We start from the raw sequence: 17975 nt of genomic DNA, 5'->3' as shown, positions 1-17975 counted from the left end.
ATTTGCAGAGTATGTTTCCATGTGCTTATTTGCCACCCATCTCCTTTTTGGTGACATATCTGCTCAGATGTTTTGCCCATTAAAAAAAATTGAATTCTCTTTTTATTATCAGTTTGTAAGACTTCTTTGTATGTTCTGGGTACTATTCCTTTATCAGATACATGTTTTGACATCTTCTTTTTGTTATGTATTAGAAATTATAAGAATCTAAGTCATACCATTTTTCTTCCAAACCACTATCCTCTGCACATACAATAATTAAGGGACTAGGAAAGACTTAAACTTCCAATTTAAAAACATCGTAGTACTGCTGAAACAGAGGGTCAAGCAGTACTTAAAACCTGCTAAAACTCATGAGACTATTTTTATCTCCATTGCAAGCACCTAACACCACCAAAACTTTAAGGAAAGCTACACCTGGAGGAGTGACTGTCCTATGAACAGCTTTTGGCCCCCCAGGCTCTGCACCTCCCAAAGCCCTGTTCTGGTCCACCAGACTTCTGGAATGGTCAACAGTCATCACACTCCATTGCTGGCCATTGTTTACTGGGAAAGGTAGAAGGCTCCCAATCCATCCCTCAGTGGAAGAGCAAAGAGTGGGGCCTGTGGCTGCTTGGACATCAAAGTTGAGCAAACAGACCCGGCAGGCCCTGCCTCTCCACCTACACACTCTGCAAATGCCATCTGAAGGAGCTTCCCCAAGGGGGTCATGACTTTCAGCTTGTCATAGCACACATCAAAGTTTGCACCACACATGAACTTGGTGCATGGGTTCAAGTCAAGTCGCCCAAGAATGGATACTCAGCCATTGTGTCCAGTTTTAATCCTGTGTTTGCCCAAGTAATTAAGCCTTCTTGCTTATGAACTTGTGACTAAGTAAAGCATCACTGAGAGGTTGTAACATCAAAGTGCCTTCCACCATCTGTCCATGTTTGGTAAAATTGGATTTCTTTCCCTTCTTAAAGAAAAACTAATTGAATTTAGCTGAAGCCTGTGTATATTTGCACAAGCTGGGGAGGGCTATGCTAAGTCACAGTGATTATTCTGGGACCCTGTGGCTTAGCCTTTAGCTGGACTGGGTCAGAGTGCAATATAGAATGAGGCACCCAGACTCAGGCTAAACCAGTGCCTTCTGGCATGAGGCTTATAGAGGGCTCACTGTGGAGAAGGGGGCCAGATCCCAGTGACTGTTCCTTAAGTCAGCACTATACCCAAGCTGTTACTAGGGCTGGCTAAAGGATTGTCCTAGTAGAATGGTGGTAAAGCTTTGGCAGCATGGCTACTGAAGACAATGCCCATCACATTGCTCAAGTCCCTGATGTCAGCAGTCCAAGTAAGCCTTTTAAGGCAAAAGCTGTGACTGCTTATTCTCTGAATCCCCGATAGCCTAGCACATTAGCACCTGATACCACAGAGGTTTTAAATATGTCTGCTGGTTACACATAACGATAATATATATTTTATATATATAATGATAATATAAATACATATAATATACAGAGATATAATGCTCTCTATCCCTTTTTTGCTTTATCAGGAAATGTCAATCTAAATTAATAACCAATTTCCCTAATTATCTAATTTACAGTAAAAACAGCATGGTCCCATTCATGTTAAATTTGTATATAAACACATATACAACAATCAACTGCTAGACAGAGGGAATTCAGGTGACTACTACTTTCTTTTCTATATGCTTTTACAAGAACAATAAATCTATTTTCAGAAAACAGAATATCTGGTTCAATCTTTATAGAATTGTCTTTCTTTTAACCAATTTGATTTCTGATCTTGATCCAGTTTCCCTCTCCTGTGTATATATTTGTATTTTAATTTAGTTCAAACTCTTTTTGAAAATAAAAAAAGAAAATATCTTACAAATTAAATTCCTGTGCATATTTTTATTTATTTATTTATTTTTTGAGACGGAGTTTCACTCTTGTTACCCAGGCTGGAGTGCAATGGCACGATCTTGGCTCACCGCAACCTTTGCCTCCTGGGTTCAGGCAAGTCTCCTGCCTCAGCCTCCTGAGTAGCTGGGATTACAGGCACGCGCCACCATGCCCAGTGAATTTTTTGTATCTTTAGTAGAGACGGAGTTTCACCATGTTGACCAGGATGGTCTCGATCTCTTGACCTCATGATCCATCCACCTTGGCCTCCCAAAGTGCTGGGATTACAGGCTTGAGCCACTGCGCCCGGCCTCTTGTGCATATTTTTAGAATGTAGTTCTATAGCACTGTTATTTCCTATTCAGAACTAAAAAGTACATACAAATCTAGAAATTCACAAGAAGTTAAACTCCTTAAAAATAGAGACTATTGTATTCTATATCCCTAAAGACTTAAAATATTATTAAGCAGCATCAGGGTGAAATGACTGGGCTACTCTGAGGATCTCTCTCTTGAGCTTGTGGGCTGCCTACATCCTAAAGGAGGTGAAGGTTCTCTCTGCTTTCAGCCTTGAATTAAGGGTGCTCCCCTTCTATCTTCCCTTCATTGAAATCTAATTAAAAGATGGTAGCATTTCAGGCCTGACCAATATGATTCTGGAAGGAGTTAGTGATTGATTATAGGAAAATCAGAACATTTCTAACAAGGAAAAACTTATGGCAGATTGTGCTGGTATGGATATGATAATCCTTCAAGACTACTCACAGGGCACCTTAACAATGAGGCCTACTCACCCTGACCAATATACATTCTACTTTTCCTTTTTCCCATGGTACTTCTTCTAATATATTATATAGTTTACTTTGCCATTATATTATTGTTTATTGTCTGTCCATGACTTTCTCTATTCAAGGACCACAACGAATACAGAATGAAGCTCTCTGTGGGCAGGCATCTTTGTTTATCATCAATGTTATTTCAAGTACATAGAACAGTACCTGGGCCGGGCGCGGTGGCTCAAGCCTGTAATCCCAGCACTTTGGGAGGCCAAGGTGGGTGGATCACGAGGTCAACAGATCAAGACCATCCTGGTCAACATGGTGAAACCCCATCTCTACTAAAAATACAAAAAATTAGCTGGGCATGGTGGCGCATGCCTGTAATCCCAGCTACTCAGGAGGCTGAGGCAGGAGAATTGCCTGAACCCAGGAGACGGAGGTTGCGATGAGCCAAGATCACGACATTGCACTCCAGCCTGGGTAACAGGAGCGAAACTCCATCTCAAAAAAAAAAAAAAAAAGCAAGAACAGTATCTGGCAAACAGTAGGAGCCAAAAAAAATCTGTGATATGAATACATAAATCCAACCCAAGAGTATGCTATTTTTAATAAAAATCTGTCCTCCCTCAATGGTGGAAAAAAGAGAAGGGCACAAAATCGATACTTAATTAGTCCAATTAATAAAAGCCAACACTCTCACTTTGCTCAACAGGCATCACTGATTTGCTAATAGCTCTGGATAAAGACAGAGCAATCAGTTAAACCAACAACTCGTTACATTCAAAGAGATGTGTCCCCAAAAGCACAAGTACTAGCCATCTGATCACTAATTGACAGTATTCTTAAGCATCATGTTATTTCCTATTCAGTCTCAACCTCGAAACTACTACACACAGAAGGGAACACATCTCTCCACCTCTCCTGTAGCACCACTGGCTATTTCTTGCAGAGGGAAACACCTGCAAGCTGGGGGGAAAGACTAGTGCAGGTGGTGAAGTACCAGTGGCATAGAATTAACAGGTGTGTTTGTGTACAGAGGTCTAATGGGGGCATCAGAGACTAATAACCCACCATTTATAACCTGTAGCACATACATTACCTCATTGGATTCTCAAAAGAATATGGTGAGAATCTACTCTGCTGCCGCATTAAGTCTCCTCTCACCCTTTGCTTTGGTGGTATCCCATAGACACTGCTCTAAAATCATTGATTACACTATACTATGTCTCTTCATCTGCGTTTGTTTTTCCCATTAGACTGCAAACTCCTGACGGTCTTGGATTCTGCAAACACTAGCACAGGGCCTGGCTCAAGGCAGATATTCACTGAATGTTCATAGAAACAATTTCTGATGAAGAAACAGGGTGTTCATGGAGTTCTGAAATTCAATTAAGGCTTGGAACCAGGACTGGACTCCAGGTCTCTCAGCTATAAAGCCTATTTATATCAATTTTGCTTTTACAGTATAGGTGCTTGAAGCTAAAGAGGGCAAATCAGAAAACTGAGTGACTGAGAACAACAAAGGAGCACAGAAGAGGGACCCATCTCATGTATGGCTAAGTCTCTCAGTCAGTCTGAGGCAGTACCGCCTCTATATTATAAAATCCCAGTTACCTCTTTTTCTTTCATATTTATAATCCTTTCAGAGGTGGCCAGTACTGGCAGATAAAAGCCTTAAATGTCTACTTTCCAAAAAAATTGAAATTGGTACCTCGAACTATAAATTTCAATGGCTGTTACTAAAGTGCCCAGTCTACTTTCTTTGAAAATATCTTTTTTTGCTCTTATTTAATCAATTTCACACAATCGCAGCTAGAGCAAATGTGTACTTCATCCCAACACTTCCAGAATTATACATACTCCAAGGCAGAAATCAGAACAGATTGAAATGGAAAGGCAGCATCCGCACTAGGCTGGGATCTGACATCAGGAGGTAGCAGTGAGATACAGTAAAAAACACAGACCATAGCTGGGCACAGTGGCACGTGCCTATAATCCCAATACTTGGGTAGACTGAGGATACAGGAGCACTTGAGGCCAGGAGTTCAAGAGCAACGTGGGTAGCACAGTGAGAGCCCTATCTTAAAAAACATTAGCCCAGGGTGGTGGTGCACACCTGTAGTCCCAGCTACTCGGGAGGGTGAGGTGGGTGGATCACTTGAGCCCAGGAGGTAGGGGCTGCAGTGAGCTATTGATTGCGCCATTACACTTCAGCCTGGGCGACCAAGCAAGACTGTATCTCAAAAAACCTCAAAAACACAGTAACATAGACTTTGCAAGCAGCCAGACCAGGTTCTAAATCCTGTCCAAGTGACACAGGTAAATCACTTTTTCTCTTTGGGTTTCAGTCTTCTGAGCTACAACATGAGCACAATATATATGTTATGGAGCAACTATGAGAATTATGATAACTCACTACACAAAGTAAACTATTTCAATCTTTATACAATAGCTACAACCCTGAGACAATGAGGGAGGGGGCAGGAAAACAGCAGAGCCTCTAATGGGAAAGAAAGAGATCCCCCAACTTTCTTAGTTTTCAGCAGAACCTCCAAAGAAAAAGCCCATGGAGGAGCACTTGCTGGGGACAATAACTGCAGACTTCTCAAGATGAACAGATGGGGTAACAGAACATGACAGTAACTTGCACCTATACATATAACCACTTACAACAGGCTCCAAACATGTGGTTGCTACAGTAATGCAAATGACTGGCCTCAGGTCACAAAGCCAATGATTGAAGGAGCTGGGAATCAAAGCTACATCTTCCATGTCCACGGCTACTATAGAGTCCAATGCACCAGGTGAAGTCCAATCCCTCAGTCTGAATCCATCTCCTTGCCACTAGAAGAAGACAGCAGGGAGGCACAACAGATGGGAGCATGCTCAGGAGCGCGGACTGCAGAGATCTGCCTAAAGGAGCCCTATGTGAAAGGAGATCTCTCACCTGTCATTTCGGTTGATGGCTGCCACCATGAGTGCTGTCCAGCCAAGTCTGTGCCTTGCATTGACATCTGCACCTTCTGATAGCAGTCTAAAATGAGAGAGAAATATTTTCAGGGTATGGCTTATCATGGATGTAAGAGTGGCAACAACCATAGAAGAAATGACACAGTCAACAAATGGAGGCTGAGCGAACCTGGAAACAGAGGCCTTTGAGGACTACATTCCCAATCTCAGCTTCTCTGGTCATTCTGCCCCATCAAGCCTTCCCCAACCTCTCTCCTTCCCTTAAATCAGTCTGTCCCCCCTGTTATCTTCCTAGGCCTTGAGAAAAGAATAATCCCTCCCTATCTTAATGCTCTGACACTCTCACTCCCTTGGTCCAGAATACTCTCTCCCTGCCCCATTGCATATTCGAATTATTCTCTCATGCTATTTAATATAATCCTTGTGGCTTGTAGACTCCTAAGAAGGAAGTCTTCCTTGACTCATCCAGTGCACAGCTCTTCCTTCCTTAATTTCCCTATGTTAGGAAGAGAACGCCTTATCTAGTTAGTTATCAGTTGACAAAATGATCACATTTCTCAACTTTATCTGTATTGTGGTTGTTTAGAAATTGAAAATCCTTCAACCCAAGGAAAGATGGAAATAGATTAGGTTCCTAGGAGAGTCCACATAGACCCTCTGGGAATCTATATGCCAGTGCCTAACATGTTGTAGAAGCTTAATAACTGTTCAATAAATTAACAAACACAGAATTTAATGTATCCCACTAAAAGTCTGAATTTTGGCTCCCAGGAATAAGGGACCCAACAATGTAGGGGTGGGTAAATAGAATGAACTCTTACTGAGCACCTTCTACAATACAAGCAGGAACTATCCCAGGTACTTTACATTCATGATTCTACGTGCTCTTCATACCACCTAAGGAGCTAAGAGTAATCTCCTCTTTTCAGGGATAAGGTAACAAGCTCATTGAGGTAAAATGACTTGCTTAAGGTCATACAGCTGGTTAAGGGGCAGTGCAGTGACTGGCTGGCAGTGACTCTAAGCCAGGCTTCTTCTCACCTCACCACCCTTCCTCTAGACAGAACCTGGCTCTAGATAACATGAAAGATAAAGACTACATTGATGTCAGTGAATCAGTATGACATGTGCTTGGTCCTGTGCTAGAATCTGGATGAGGGTGAGGAGAATACATGGCTCAAGACAGTATATCAAACAACACAGTGCTAAGAAAGGGCAGAAGGGGTTGGGGAAACTAGGAGGCTCTCTGTTTTTCAGTGGGTTCTAGCCAAAGGGCAGAGAGTCCAAAGGCTTGGGCTTGAGTCCTAGCACCATTCTTATGCTACAATCTATAGTAAATGTCCTTACAGATCAAGTCGAATAAAATCTCTGTGTTGCTGATGTTAGCAGGTAACTAAGGCTTCAGAGGATGAGAAACATCATGTACTAATGCTTCTTTCAAACACTTTCAAAACCACTGTCAAAGCCCAAGAGGGAGACACACCACAACTGCATGTCTCATGAGTGCTATGAATGGGACTTTGGGTTGCAGGTGCATGTACCAAGGGAACTTAACCTAGTCTCAGTGGCCAAAAAAGGCCTCTCTGAGGAGGTGCTGATAAAGGGGAACTGGCCAGACAAAAGGGAATAGAGGAGGGGAAGGAGTGTTCCAGGTAGAGGCAGTCTTCTTCACCTACAGCAGGCATGGGATACATGAGATCCTGTAAGAGATTTAGTTTGACTGGGGTACAAAATGCTAGGGGAGAGTATTAAAGAGAGATTAGGAAACCTTCCTTTCTATTTCTAGTTTGGAGGATTTATTCTGGAGAAGGTCCCTTACTATATATAATGTCAAACTTCTTTTATGCAGAAACCATTTTCTATGGCCAAGAACCCTGTCTAATTTACAGAATCTCCTCTCCTTGTCTAGCAGGCCACGTGACACAGTAGAGCGTGCATGGTTCTGATAATAACTATCATCCCAATTGGGATGGCCTCACTTCTTTGACCCTCAGTCTAAAAGCCTAGAAAATCAGTATAGCCTTTTAGTAAATCAGAGGCTTCTGAGGGAAGAGACTTGAATTGTGTCTTGAATAAGGGGAAGAGTTTAGAGAAGTGGAAGGAAGTGCATGTCAATCAAGGCAAGAAAAAGGATATGACTGCGAAGCAGGAAAGAAACATTCAGAGACCATCAGGCAGCTCCACCTGGGTGACAGTTCACAGCAGAGAAACAGCTGCTGATGTATGCAGAGGGAGCACAGGGCCTCAAATGTCAGACTAGGAGGCCAAGGCAGTGGGCATAAACCTGTTTAAGCTATGGGCTCTTTCGTGACTATGATCGAATTTCTTCCAGAAAAGTGCATAGGAGCACACACACTCAAAAAATATTTTTTTTACATATAATGATCAGGTGTTCACAGCCCCCATGAAATCAGTATGAACCCGAGGATGAAAGCTGAAAGCTCAGTCTAAAGGTTTGACAGATTCCTGGCATGCATGCTACTGCCCTGCACTCCCACGTCTAAGAGGCATATCACGTATTTCTCCCAGCAGCTCTTGCTGTGGAGCCTTTGAAAGAGCCTCAGAATGCTCTTCAAAACAGGTCCCACTAGCAGGCACGTTGATATGAAGCTGCAGAGGTCTTGAACAGAGGACCCAGCTGAACCAGGCTGCATCCAGACTTCTGATATTAAGAACTATGAGATCATAAACAGGCACAGGAAAGCCAGGACACAATCAGAGAAACTGGTTGTTTACTAAGGCTTTGACTGGAATGGCATAATTTCTTTAAAGAATCAAAGTTGACTTACAGAGCCAATAAAAGCCCCTTGGGAAATCCAGTCTCAGACCTTGTCTACATGGTCTCTGTAAAAGGTTCCTGACCTGTGGACTACAAGGAATTACACACGGCAGCAGGGCAAAGCCCACAGCAACAGGGCAGAGCCCACGGCAGCTCATCATAGCCACTACAGGCAGGCAGTGACTAGACTGCCTCCTCGCTGGGCAGAAAAGTGCACTGGATATTCATTAATAAAGCCCTAACTCCCCGGGAAAGAGCACCTGAGGAAAAATAAGGGGCTTTATGAGCTCTGCTGCAGCAGACTTAAACATACCTGCCTAGCAGCCCTGAATGAACAACGGAGCTCACAGCTCAGCACTAGGGCTCCTATAAAGTACAGACTGTTTCCTCAAGCAGCTCCCTGACCCCCATATATCCAAAGAGTCACCTCACAAAGGACTGATCAGACTGACATTTGGCAGGCATCATTCAGGGACAAAGATAGCAGAAGAAGAATCTGGTAGCAACCCTCACAGTTCCGCAGCTGCTACAGGAGTTCCCCAGGCAAGCAGGGCCTGGAGTGGACCTCAGCAGTTGTACAACAGAGAGACTAGACTGTTAGAAGGAAAACTAAGAAACAGAAATACTTCATCATCAACAATCTGGACATCCACTCAGAGACCCAATCGAAAAATCAGCAACCACTCAGATGACAGGTGAAAAAATTTACCAAGATGAGAAGAAACCAGCGCAAAAAGGAGAAAAACACCTGAAACCAGAACACCTCGCCTCCTACAAAGGACCAAAACTCCTCACCAGAAAGGGAACAGAGCTGGACAAAGAATGAGTGTCATGAAATGATAAAATCAGACTTCAGAAGGTGGGTAATGAGAAACTTCTGTGAGCTAAAAGAACATGTTCTAAATCAATGTAAAGAAACTAAGAACCTTGAAAAAAGATTTGAGGAAAGGATAACAAGAATGGACAACTTAGAGAGAAATATGAGTGAATTGAAGGAGCTAAAAAACACAACACGAGAACTTCGCAAAGCATGCACAAGTTTCAACAGCCGAATTGACCAAGCAGAAGAAAGGATATCAGAAGTCGAAGATCAACTCAATGAAATAAAATGAGAAGCCAAGATTAGAGAAAAAAGCACAAAAAGGAATGAACAAAGTCTTCAAGAAATGTGGGACTATGTGAAGAGACCTAATCTATGTTGGATAGGTGTACCTGAATGTGACAAAGAGAATGAATCCAAGCTGGAAAATACTCTTCAGGATATTATCCAGGAAAATTTCCCCAACCTACCAAGGCAGGCCAACATTCAGGTCCAGGAAATACAGAGAACACCACAAAGATATTCTACAAGAAGAGCAACCCCAAGGCACATAATCATCAGATTCACCAGGGTTGAAATGAAGGAGAAAATGCTAAGGGCAGCCAGAGAGAAAGGTTGGGCCACCCACAAAGGGAAGCCCATGAGGCCAACAAACATATGAAAAAATGCTCATCATCACTGGTCATTAAAGAGATGCAAATCAAAACCACATTGAGATACCATCTCACGCCAGTTAGAATGGCGATCATTAAAAAATCCGGAGACAACAGATGCTGGAGAGGATGTGGAGAAATAGGAACACTTTTACACTGTTGGTGGGAGTGTAAATTAGTTCAACCATTGTGGAAGACAGTGTGGCAATTCCTCAAGGACCTAGAAATAGAAATTCAATTTGACCCAGCAATCCCATTACTGGGTAGATATCCAAAGGACTATAAATCAGTCTACTATAAGGACACATGCACACGAATGTTCACTGCAGCACTGTTTACAATAGAAAAGACCTGGAACCAACCCAAATGCCCATTGATGATAGACTGGTCTGGGAAAATGTGGTACATATACACCATGAAATATTATGCAGCAATCAAAAATGATTAGTTTGTGTCGTTTGTAGGGACATGGATGAATCTGGATAACATCATTCTCAGCAAACTGGCACAAGAACAGAAAATGAAATACCGAATGTTCTCACTCATAGGCGGGTGATGAACAATGAGAACACATGGACACGGGGAGGGGAGCACTACACACAGGGGTCTATGGGGGGAATAGGGGAGGGACAGCAGAGGGGGAGCTGGGGAGGGATAGCATGGGGAGAAATGCCAAATGTGGGTGAAGGGGAGGAAGGCAGCAAAACACACTGCCAGGTGTGTACCTATGCAACTATCTTGCATGTTCTGCACATGCACCCCAAAACCTAAAATGCAATAAAAAATAAATAAATAAATAAAAATAATAAAAATACTACCTATCTCTAGACCCAAACCAAAGGCCACCTTGCCTTTGAAGCCCTAACTTTTCACCTGCACTAATTACAATTCTCTTACCAGAGCAAGTTTTGTGAAAGGCAGAGATCATCATGATACATATTTCTCCTCCTCAATGCCTAATAAGATATATTGCTCATAATGGGCCTTAAGAATGAATAAATGCCAAAGAATGGCTGGGTGCAGTGGCTCACGCCTGTAATCTCAGCACTTTGGTAGGGTAAGGCAGGTGGCTCAGGATTTCAGACCAGCCTGGCCAACACCGTGAAACCCTGACTCTACTAAAAATACAAAAATTAGGCAGGCATGGTAGCACATGCCTGTAATCCCAGCTACTCAGGAGGTTGAGGCAGGATAATCGCTTGAACCCAGGAGGAAGAGGTGTAGGGAACCGAGATCACACCACTGCACTCCAGCCTGGGCAACAGAGCAAGACTCTGTCTCAAAAGAAAAGAAAAGAAATAAATGCCAAAGAAGATATAGAAATGGCCAATAAGCACATAAAAGTTCCTCACATCATTACCCATCAGGGAAATGCAAATCAAAACCACGATGAGATACCACTCTGCACACACTAGGATGGCTATAGTAAAAAACACTGATGACAACAAGTATTGGTGAGGATGTGAGAAAGTAGAACCCTCACACGTTGCTTTTGAGAATGTAAAACGCTGTAGCCACCCTGGAAAATGGTTTGGCAGTTCCTCAAAACGCTAAACGTATAGTTACTCTGTGACCCAGAAATTCCACTCCTAGGTATATACTGAAGAGACATAAAAACATACATTCACACAGAAATCTGTACACAAATGTTCATAGGGGCATTATTCATAATAGCTAAAAAGTGGAAACACAAATGTCCACCGACTGACAACTGACATCCTGTATAGATGCACATCCATAAAATGTAGTACATCCATACAGGGAATATTATTCAGCCATAAAAAGGAATAAAGTACTGATATGTGCTACAACATAGACGAACTTTGAAAACATTATGCTCAGTGAACGAAGCCAGACACAAAAGGTCATATATTGTATAATTCCATTTATATCAAATGTTCAGAATAGGCAAATCCAGAAATAGAAAGCAGATTAGTGGTTGCAACATCTAGGGGGAGAGGAGAATGGGGAGTGACTACTATTGGGACCAGAGTTTTCTGGGGGCCCGGGGTGGTGTGGGAGAGTGATAACATTCTGGAAATCATGGAATTAGTGGTGCTTGTTGTGTAATCTTATACATGTTCTAAAATCCACTAAATTGTATATTTTAAAAGGATGAATTTTATGGTATGTGAATTATATCTCAAAAGAAAAAAGGAATGAATGTATATTCAATCAGAATCTGCCTATTCTTCAGGAGGCAGAGAGTGCCTCATACCTACAGGCACCTAAAGAGGGCTGGATGTTGATGATCAGAGAAGCTAAGTGGGGACCTGAATACCGGAGAGAAGTGAGGCTGGAGACAAAAGTGCCTAGGATCCTGTCTGACTCATCTAGGGGTTGTGACTGAGTCCCTGATGTGCCCTGGGAAGGACCCTGCCCCTCCCCACCCTTGCTGGACTCTTCTGAGCCCCTAGGAATTCCAGGGGCTCCCTCAATTGTTTGTGCTTTACATCCTGCCCCAGTTCACTGTCCATCAGCAAAGGCTGGTCAAACACACAGGCTTCACAGGAGGCCTGGGTGCTATCCCTCCAAACGAAACGGCATAGAGATGGAAGCCTCAGCTCAGCCTCAGAGAGGATTCTTATGCAGCCTTCCAGAGCCTCCCATCCACATGAATGGAGGATCCTGGAGACCAGCCTGCCCAGCTGCTGCCTAGGACTGTGCTCTCCTGCTGGTTAGCCTTGTGGAGAATAAACAAGGTTTCCATCAACCAATCAACAGGCCAGACTCCATTTGTACCGTGTGCCTTCTGAGTGCCAGCTAGCCTTGTGTGAAGGCTCCTACTATGGTGAAGGTAGGAGAAGGAAGTGCCATACACCTTGCTGTGACAAGGCCCACAGCCTACTTGAGGAGAAAAATATAAGAAGCAACTGGAGAGAAAAGCGAGGAGATGAATCAGTAAACATGACATAGCATGGTGTGAGGCAAGTCAATTATCATCCTACTGTGCAGATGAAGAATCTAAGGTTAGAGAGGCTAGACAACTTTTCCAAGGTCACAGAACTAATGAATGGTCACAGCTGGGATTCAAGCCTTGTTCTGTCAGACTCCAAAGTCCCTACCATTGCCTTCCTGCCAATGATAAGAAATCCACTTGAAGGCCAAGTGAGGTGGCTCAAGCCTGTAATCCCATAACTGGGAGGCCAAGGTAGGTGGATCAACTGAGGTCAGGAGTTTGAGACCAGCCTGGCCAACATGGTAAAACTCAGCTAGTTATTTTTCGTATTACTAAAAATATACAAATTAGCCAGGTGTGGTGGCACATACCTGTAATCTCAGCTACTCAGGAGGCTGAGGCAAGAGAATCACTTGAAGCTGGGAGATTGAGGTTGCCGTGAGCCAAGATTGCACCACTACACTCCAACCTGAGTGACAGAGTGTGAGACTCCATCTCAAAAATAAATAAATGAATAAAAAGAAATCCACTTGTATCTGCATCCATTGACAGAATCACAAGGAGAGGATCACTGATTGCCTTAGAAAGACTTTGGGCGGAGGGCTCTTGCTCAGAAGGGATGAACGTAAAGGAGGCAGGATGTAGTAGAGCCTCAAAGTTCAGAAATGAGATTTTCTGAGGTTTTTCAAGAAGGGCAGAGAAAGAACAGGAACTGCAAGGCAAGCAGTTTAAGTGAATATCATAAGCCAGTAACATACTGGCTAGACTGTTTTCTATATTCTTGGATTTATATCTGTTCCTCTGTTTCCAAGAAAATTCCTTGGTGAAAACAATTCCAGTTTGTTCTGGCCATGCTGCCATGCATTGCATTTTGATTTTAATTAAGCTGGGATTTTAGAGAAGAGACAGCACTTAGGCCACAGAAATGATGGTAGGGAGGCAGGACCTGACAGTCGCCCCTGCTGTTGGGCCCTGAGGGATTACAGCTTTGTGGCTTACACTGACTTAAGGGGCAGGACCATGCCCAAGATGATGCCTGGCACATACAAGGAGGAGGGCACTCCCATTAGTTCCTCATGTTTCTCAGCCATCAGAATGGTTGCTGACCATATTGATCCCCTCTCAATCCATCTCAGCTGCCACTGACATAAGAACAAAGCTCCTTCATGTGGTCTCTGATGCCCTGCAGGGCCTGTTTGTTCTAGGCTCCTGGCACCTTCCTTTAGCTGGAGTACCAAAGGCGTTTTTCAGTTCTCCACACTGGCCTTGCTGCATCCTCCTACAGGATTCTTGCAAATAAAAGTTCCTTGTGCCAGAAAAGCTCCTCCCACCCTATTCTACCTAGATAACTCTTCCTTATCCTTCACTTCCAACCTCAAGCTTCCTCTGACCAGGGGAAAATCTGGCTGTCACATGCTCTCCTGATTCTCTGTGTCCTTCCTTTTCAGTATTTGTACCAGCTGCAATTTTGCATTTGTAGGATTCATGTCTGACATGTACGTTTGACTGACTGCTGATTTACCAAACACCGTGCCACACATAGCAGGCACTATTCGTTTAATGAATAAATGATTCAACTACTTCATTTTTGTTTGTCCTCTGTCTACAGGTTTATTATGACTGTAATAGCTACTAAAGTTTGCTTAACATTTCATTATTACAAAACACTTTTAGCCAGGCGTGGGGCTCACAACTGCAATCCCTGCACTTTGGGAGGCCAAGGCAGGAGGACTGCTTGATCCCAGGAGTTCAAGACCAGCCTGGGCAACATGGAAGGATCTCATCTCAACTAAATTAACAAACAAAAAAAACCACAAAACACTTTCAATGGCCAGGCGTGGTGGCTTATACCTGTAATCCCAGCACTTTGGGAGTTTGAGACCAGCCTGGCTAACAGGGTGATACCTGGCTTCTACTAAAAATATAAAAATTACCTGGGCATGGTGGCAGATGCCTGTAATCCTAGTTACTCAGGAGGCTGAGGCAGGTGAATGGTTTAAACCCAGGAGACGGAGGTTGCAGTGAGCCAAGATTGTGCCACTGCACTCCAGCCTGGCTGACAGAGCAAGACGCTGTCTGGGGGTGCAGGGGAACAAAAAAATCTACTTTCAATAATATCCAATAAGTATTTGGTAACTATTTAGGTGCACAGTGACGAACAACACAGCAATTGTCTGCTGCCTTCCAAAACTCACAGTGTTGTCAGGGAGATAAGGAAACAGAGATAACCCATCCCAAGAGATGGTGGCAAGTGCTCTCACTTATACAGGTCAGGGTACTATGGGAATCCACAGGTACTGGAGTTGGAGTTGTTAAGAAATTATTTTAGGCAGATAGAAAAAGGGGTCCTTGGGAAGTTTTTATTTTTTAAAGCATTTCCAAAAAAGTTTCTTGTAAAGCCCTGGTTCTTAGATCCAGGCTGGCAACCTTTGATATGCAAATGAAGGCCATTAAAAACTGGGTCTACCCAAACATGGCAATTCTCACCCTCTTCTTCCCCTCGCCCCACATGTGCATTGCAACATGGCCACCCCTACATATCCCACATGTGTAGAACATCAAGGTGCCCTGCATTTGCATATTAAAAGGCTAGGGTGGGAGGGCCAGTGATGATCTGAAAGATGAGTAATTTTCCAGACAAGGAATCACCTGCCTCGAATGCTCACAAAATCCTGGGAAGTGATCAGATAAGTATCATCAAAAGTATTACTATGGAGGCCCCGAGGAAACTGAGAGGCTAGCCCAAGGCCACACAGGGCTGAGCTCTTTTTCAGTGGCATGACCCCTCCCCTCCTGGCCCCCTGTGTTGGGCCCTGGCTGCTCTCTGCTCATGGCCAACTGCCTGCTTCTGCAGAGCTTCTAGACAGTTGACCAGTTGCTCCCACAACTCACCTACCCATGAAGTTACAGAAAAGCTGCTAATCCAATCTTCCCCAATTGCCCTTCCATCAGCAGGGAACAAGCAATCAGAGGCTCAGCAAGCCACATACCCCAGAAAAGAAGCCAGGCCCTGGGCCACTCTGTAGAACTGCTTGACAGGTACAAGGTCTACTTGAACAATCCTAGGGTTTCAGTGTGTGATCTAGACCCTTCCAGAAGGATTCAGATTTCTCTGAAGACTGGAGAACTGTATTTAAAAGTTCTCAGTGGGAACCCCATGAACAAGATTTGGAAGCTAAGACTTAGCGGGGTTCAGTGACTTATTAATGATCACATAGTTTGTTAGTAACTATGTCAAAAGTGGAAACCAGGTCTTTTAATTCTAAAACTTGTACTTTTTCTGTAACATTATGCTGCCTTTCCAACATCCTGGAAAGGCATTCAAAAAACCTGTGCGGGTTACACCCCAGCATTAAAAAAACTGTGTGATGATCTTCAGATGCTCTCACTATAAGCATCATATGACAGGAGTGATGCCCTTGAGGCCTTGACCTCTGGTCTAGGAAAAAGCTTTTGTTTCAATCCACTGCAAGCCACAAGGATATTTACATACTTCCTGATTAAGAGGGCTGGATGTTTTGGTTGCTGTGATGCCATCATTAATATCTTCCCATCCAGCCAAAGTGATACAACAATCAATAAACAGACAGCCTCTCTGAGGCCTGAGGCAAACAAATGTATTTACCCAGCCCGGGTCTTGTTAATTAGATGAAATCCATGGATCAATGTGCAGGACATTTACCTATGCTGTAGCTAAGCACATTCTGGACACCTCAATCCTGGCGCATGGACAGCAAGTGCCTCAAGCCCCAAACTGGGGCATCCAGGGACAAGAACCAATCCAAGCCATCAATGCAAAGCTAGAATAAATGTTTACCTCTCAACAATGCCCAACCCTTTCTTTCCTGAACTGTAAACCAAATCAGATTTTTTTCCCCAAAGCTATCTAGTAAACCACTTTGGGCTGGTATGAAGTTCTTTATTTTCTAAAACCAGAAAACCAGAAATCAAAACAGGACACGAAAAGAATCTCCTAAATGATAATTTAAGAGGCAGCATGGTACGTATAGCAGCAAGAGTCAGAAAGATCCATACATTCTACTGCCTAATTGACGTTTCCACATGTGTATCTCACTGGCATGTTAAATTCAGCATGCTTAAAACTGAACTCATAATCCTTCCCCCCAAACCCAGTGTTCCTCAGGGATCCTCATCTCAGTGAATGGCAAGAGCATCTACACAGATGATTGAGCCAAAACACTGAAATTCATTAAGACCTTCTTCTCCCTAATCAACCATATCCTATTCTAGTCATTCATTTATTGAACACTTACTGTGCAGCAGGCACCGTACCAGACACTGTCCTAACCATCACCAAGTGCTATCTAGCTGACTTCCTCCATTTCTGCTGCTGACTTCTTAGTCCACATCACATCTTCTCTCATCTGGACTACTCCAGTTGCTTTTCACCCAGTCTTCTGGCATCTACCACGGATCTCACACCAATCTGTTCTCTACCAAACAACCAGAATGGTCTTTTAAAATTGCAGATCTATCAGAGAATAAATGTGAGGGAAATAATTTTTAAAAAATAAAGAAAAATAAAATTGCAGATCTATATCATGTCACAATGTGTACCTGTTAGTCCCTCTTTCTCACACATACATATAATGGCTGAAAATTTCTCCATGGTTGCCCATGCTCTTAGGAAAAAACAACTTATGACCTACAGACCCAATGTGGTATGTTCCCTGCTTAACTCTCCAACTTCACTTGACACCATTCTCCCCCTTGCTCTTTAGGGTCCAGCCTTATTGGCCTTCTCTCAATTCCTCCACATCTTTGACTCAGGACCTTCCATCTGCTGTTCCCTCTAAGCTGTCTTCCACCTTTCTCTTCATCCTCAAGAGTTCACTTCAATCTCATCTACACGGAGGCTTTGATGTAGGACTTTGATCTCTACAACTGACAGCAATACATTTCTGCTGTTGATAAACCACCCAATCTGTTGTATTGTTACAGAAGCCCAAACAGACAAAGACAGTGGCCTTTGGTGACTAGCTTCTTTCACTTAGCATATTTTCAGGGTTCATCCATGTTGTAGCATCTATCAGTATTTCCTTTGAATTGATGAGTAATATTCTGATGTACTGTTATATATTTTTATACAAAATGTATCAGGCCCAGAGAGACCTGTAAATAGGATTCAGGCATGACCCCACACTCCTGCCCCATGCCTGGGG

General features: G+C 43.3%; 1 protein-coding gene across 1 annotated transcript in view; it reads right to left on the bottom strand.

Annotated features, from left to right (window-relative positions):
* The window catches only part of LOC144580764 (uncharacterized), a 146826-nt gene that overhangs the window by 46489 nt on the left and 82362 nt on the right, over positions 1-17975 (bottom strand). The window contains exons 6-7 of the mRNA XM_078359600.1: positions 5619-5705; positions 5342-5515 (exon numbers count right to left, since the gene is read on the bottom strand). Coding sequence (XP_078215726.1) covers positions 5491-5515; positions 5619-5705 — 112 coding nt within the window. The 3' untranslated portion in view covers positions 5342-5490. The remainder of the gene's footprint in view (positions 1-5341; positions 5516-5618; positions 5706-17975) is intronic.

Source organism: Callithrix jacchus, chromosome 22, assembly GCF_049354715.1.
Source record: "Callithrix jacchus isolate 240 chromosome 22, calJac240_pri, whole genome shotgun sequence".
Classification (NCBI taxonomy): domain Eukaryota; kingdom Metazoa; phylum Chordata; class Mammalia; order Primates; family Cebidae; genus Callithrix; species Callithrix jacchus.
The sequence above is the reverse complement of the archived record's forward strand: the minus strand, read 5'-3'. Positions and strand labels throughout refer to the sequence as shown.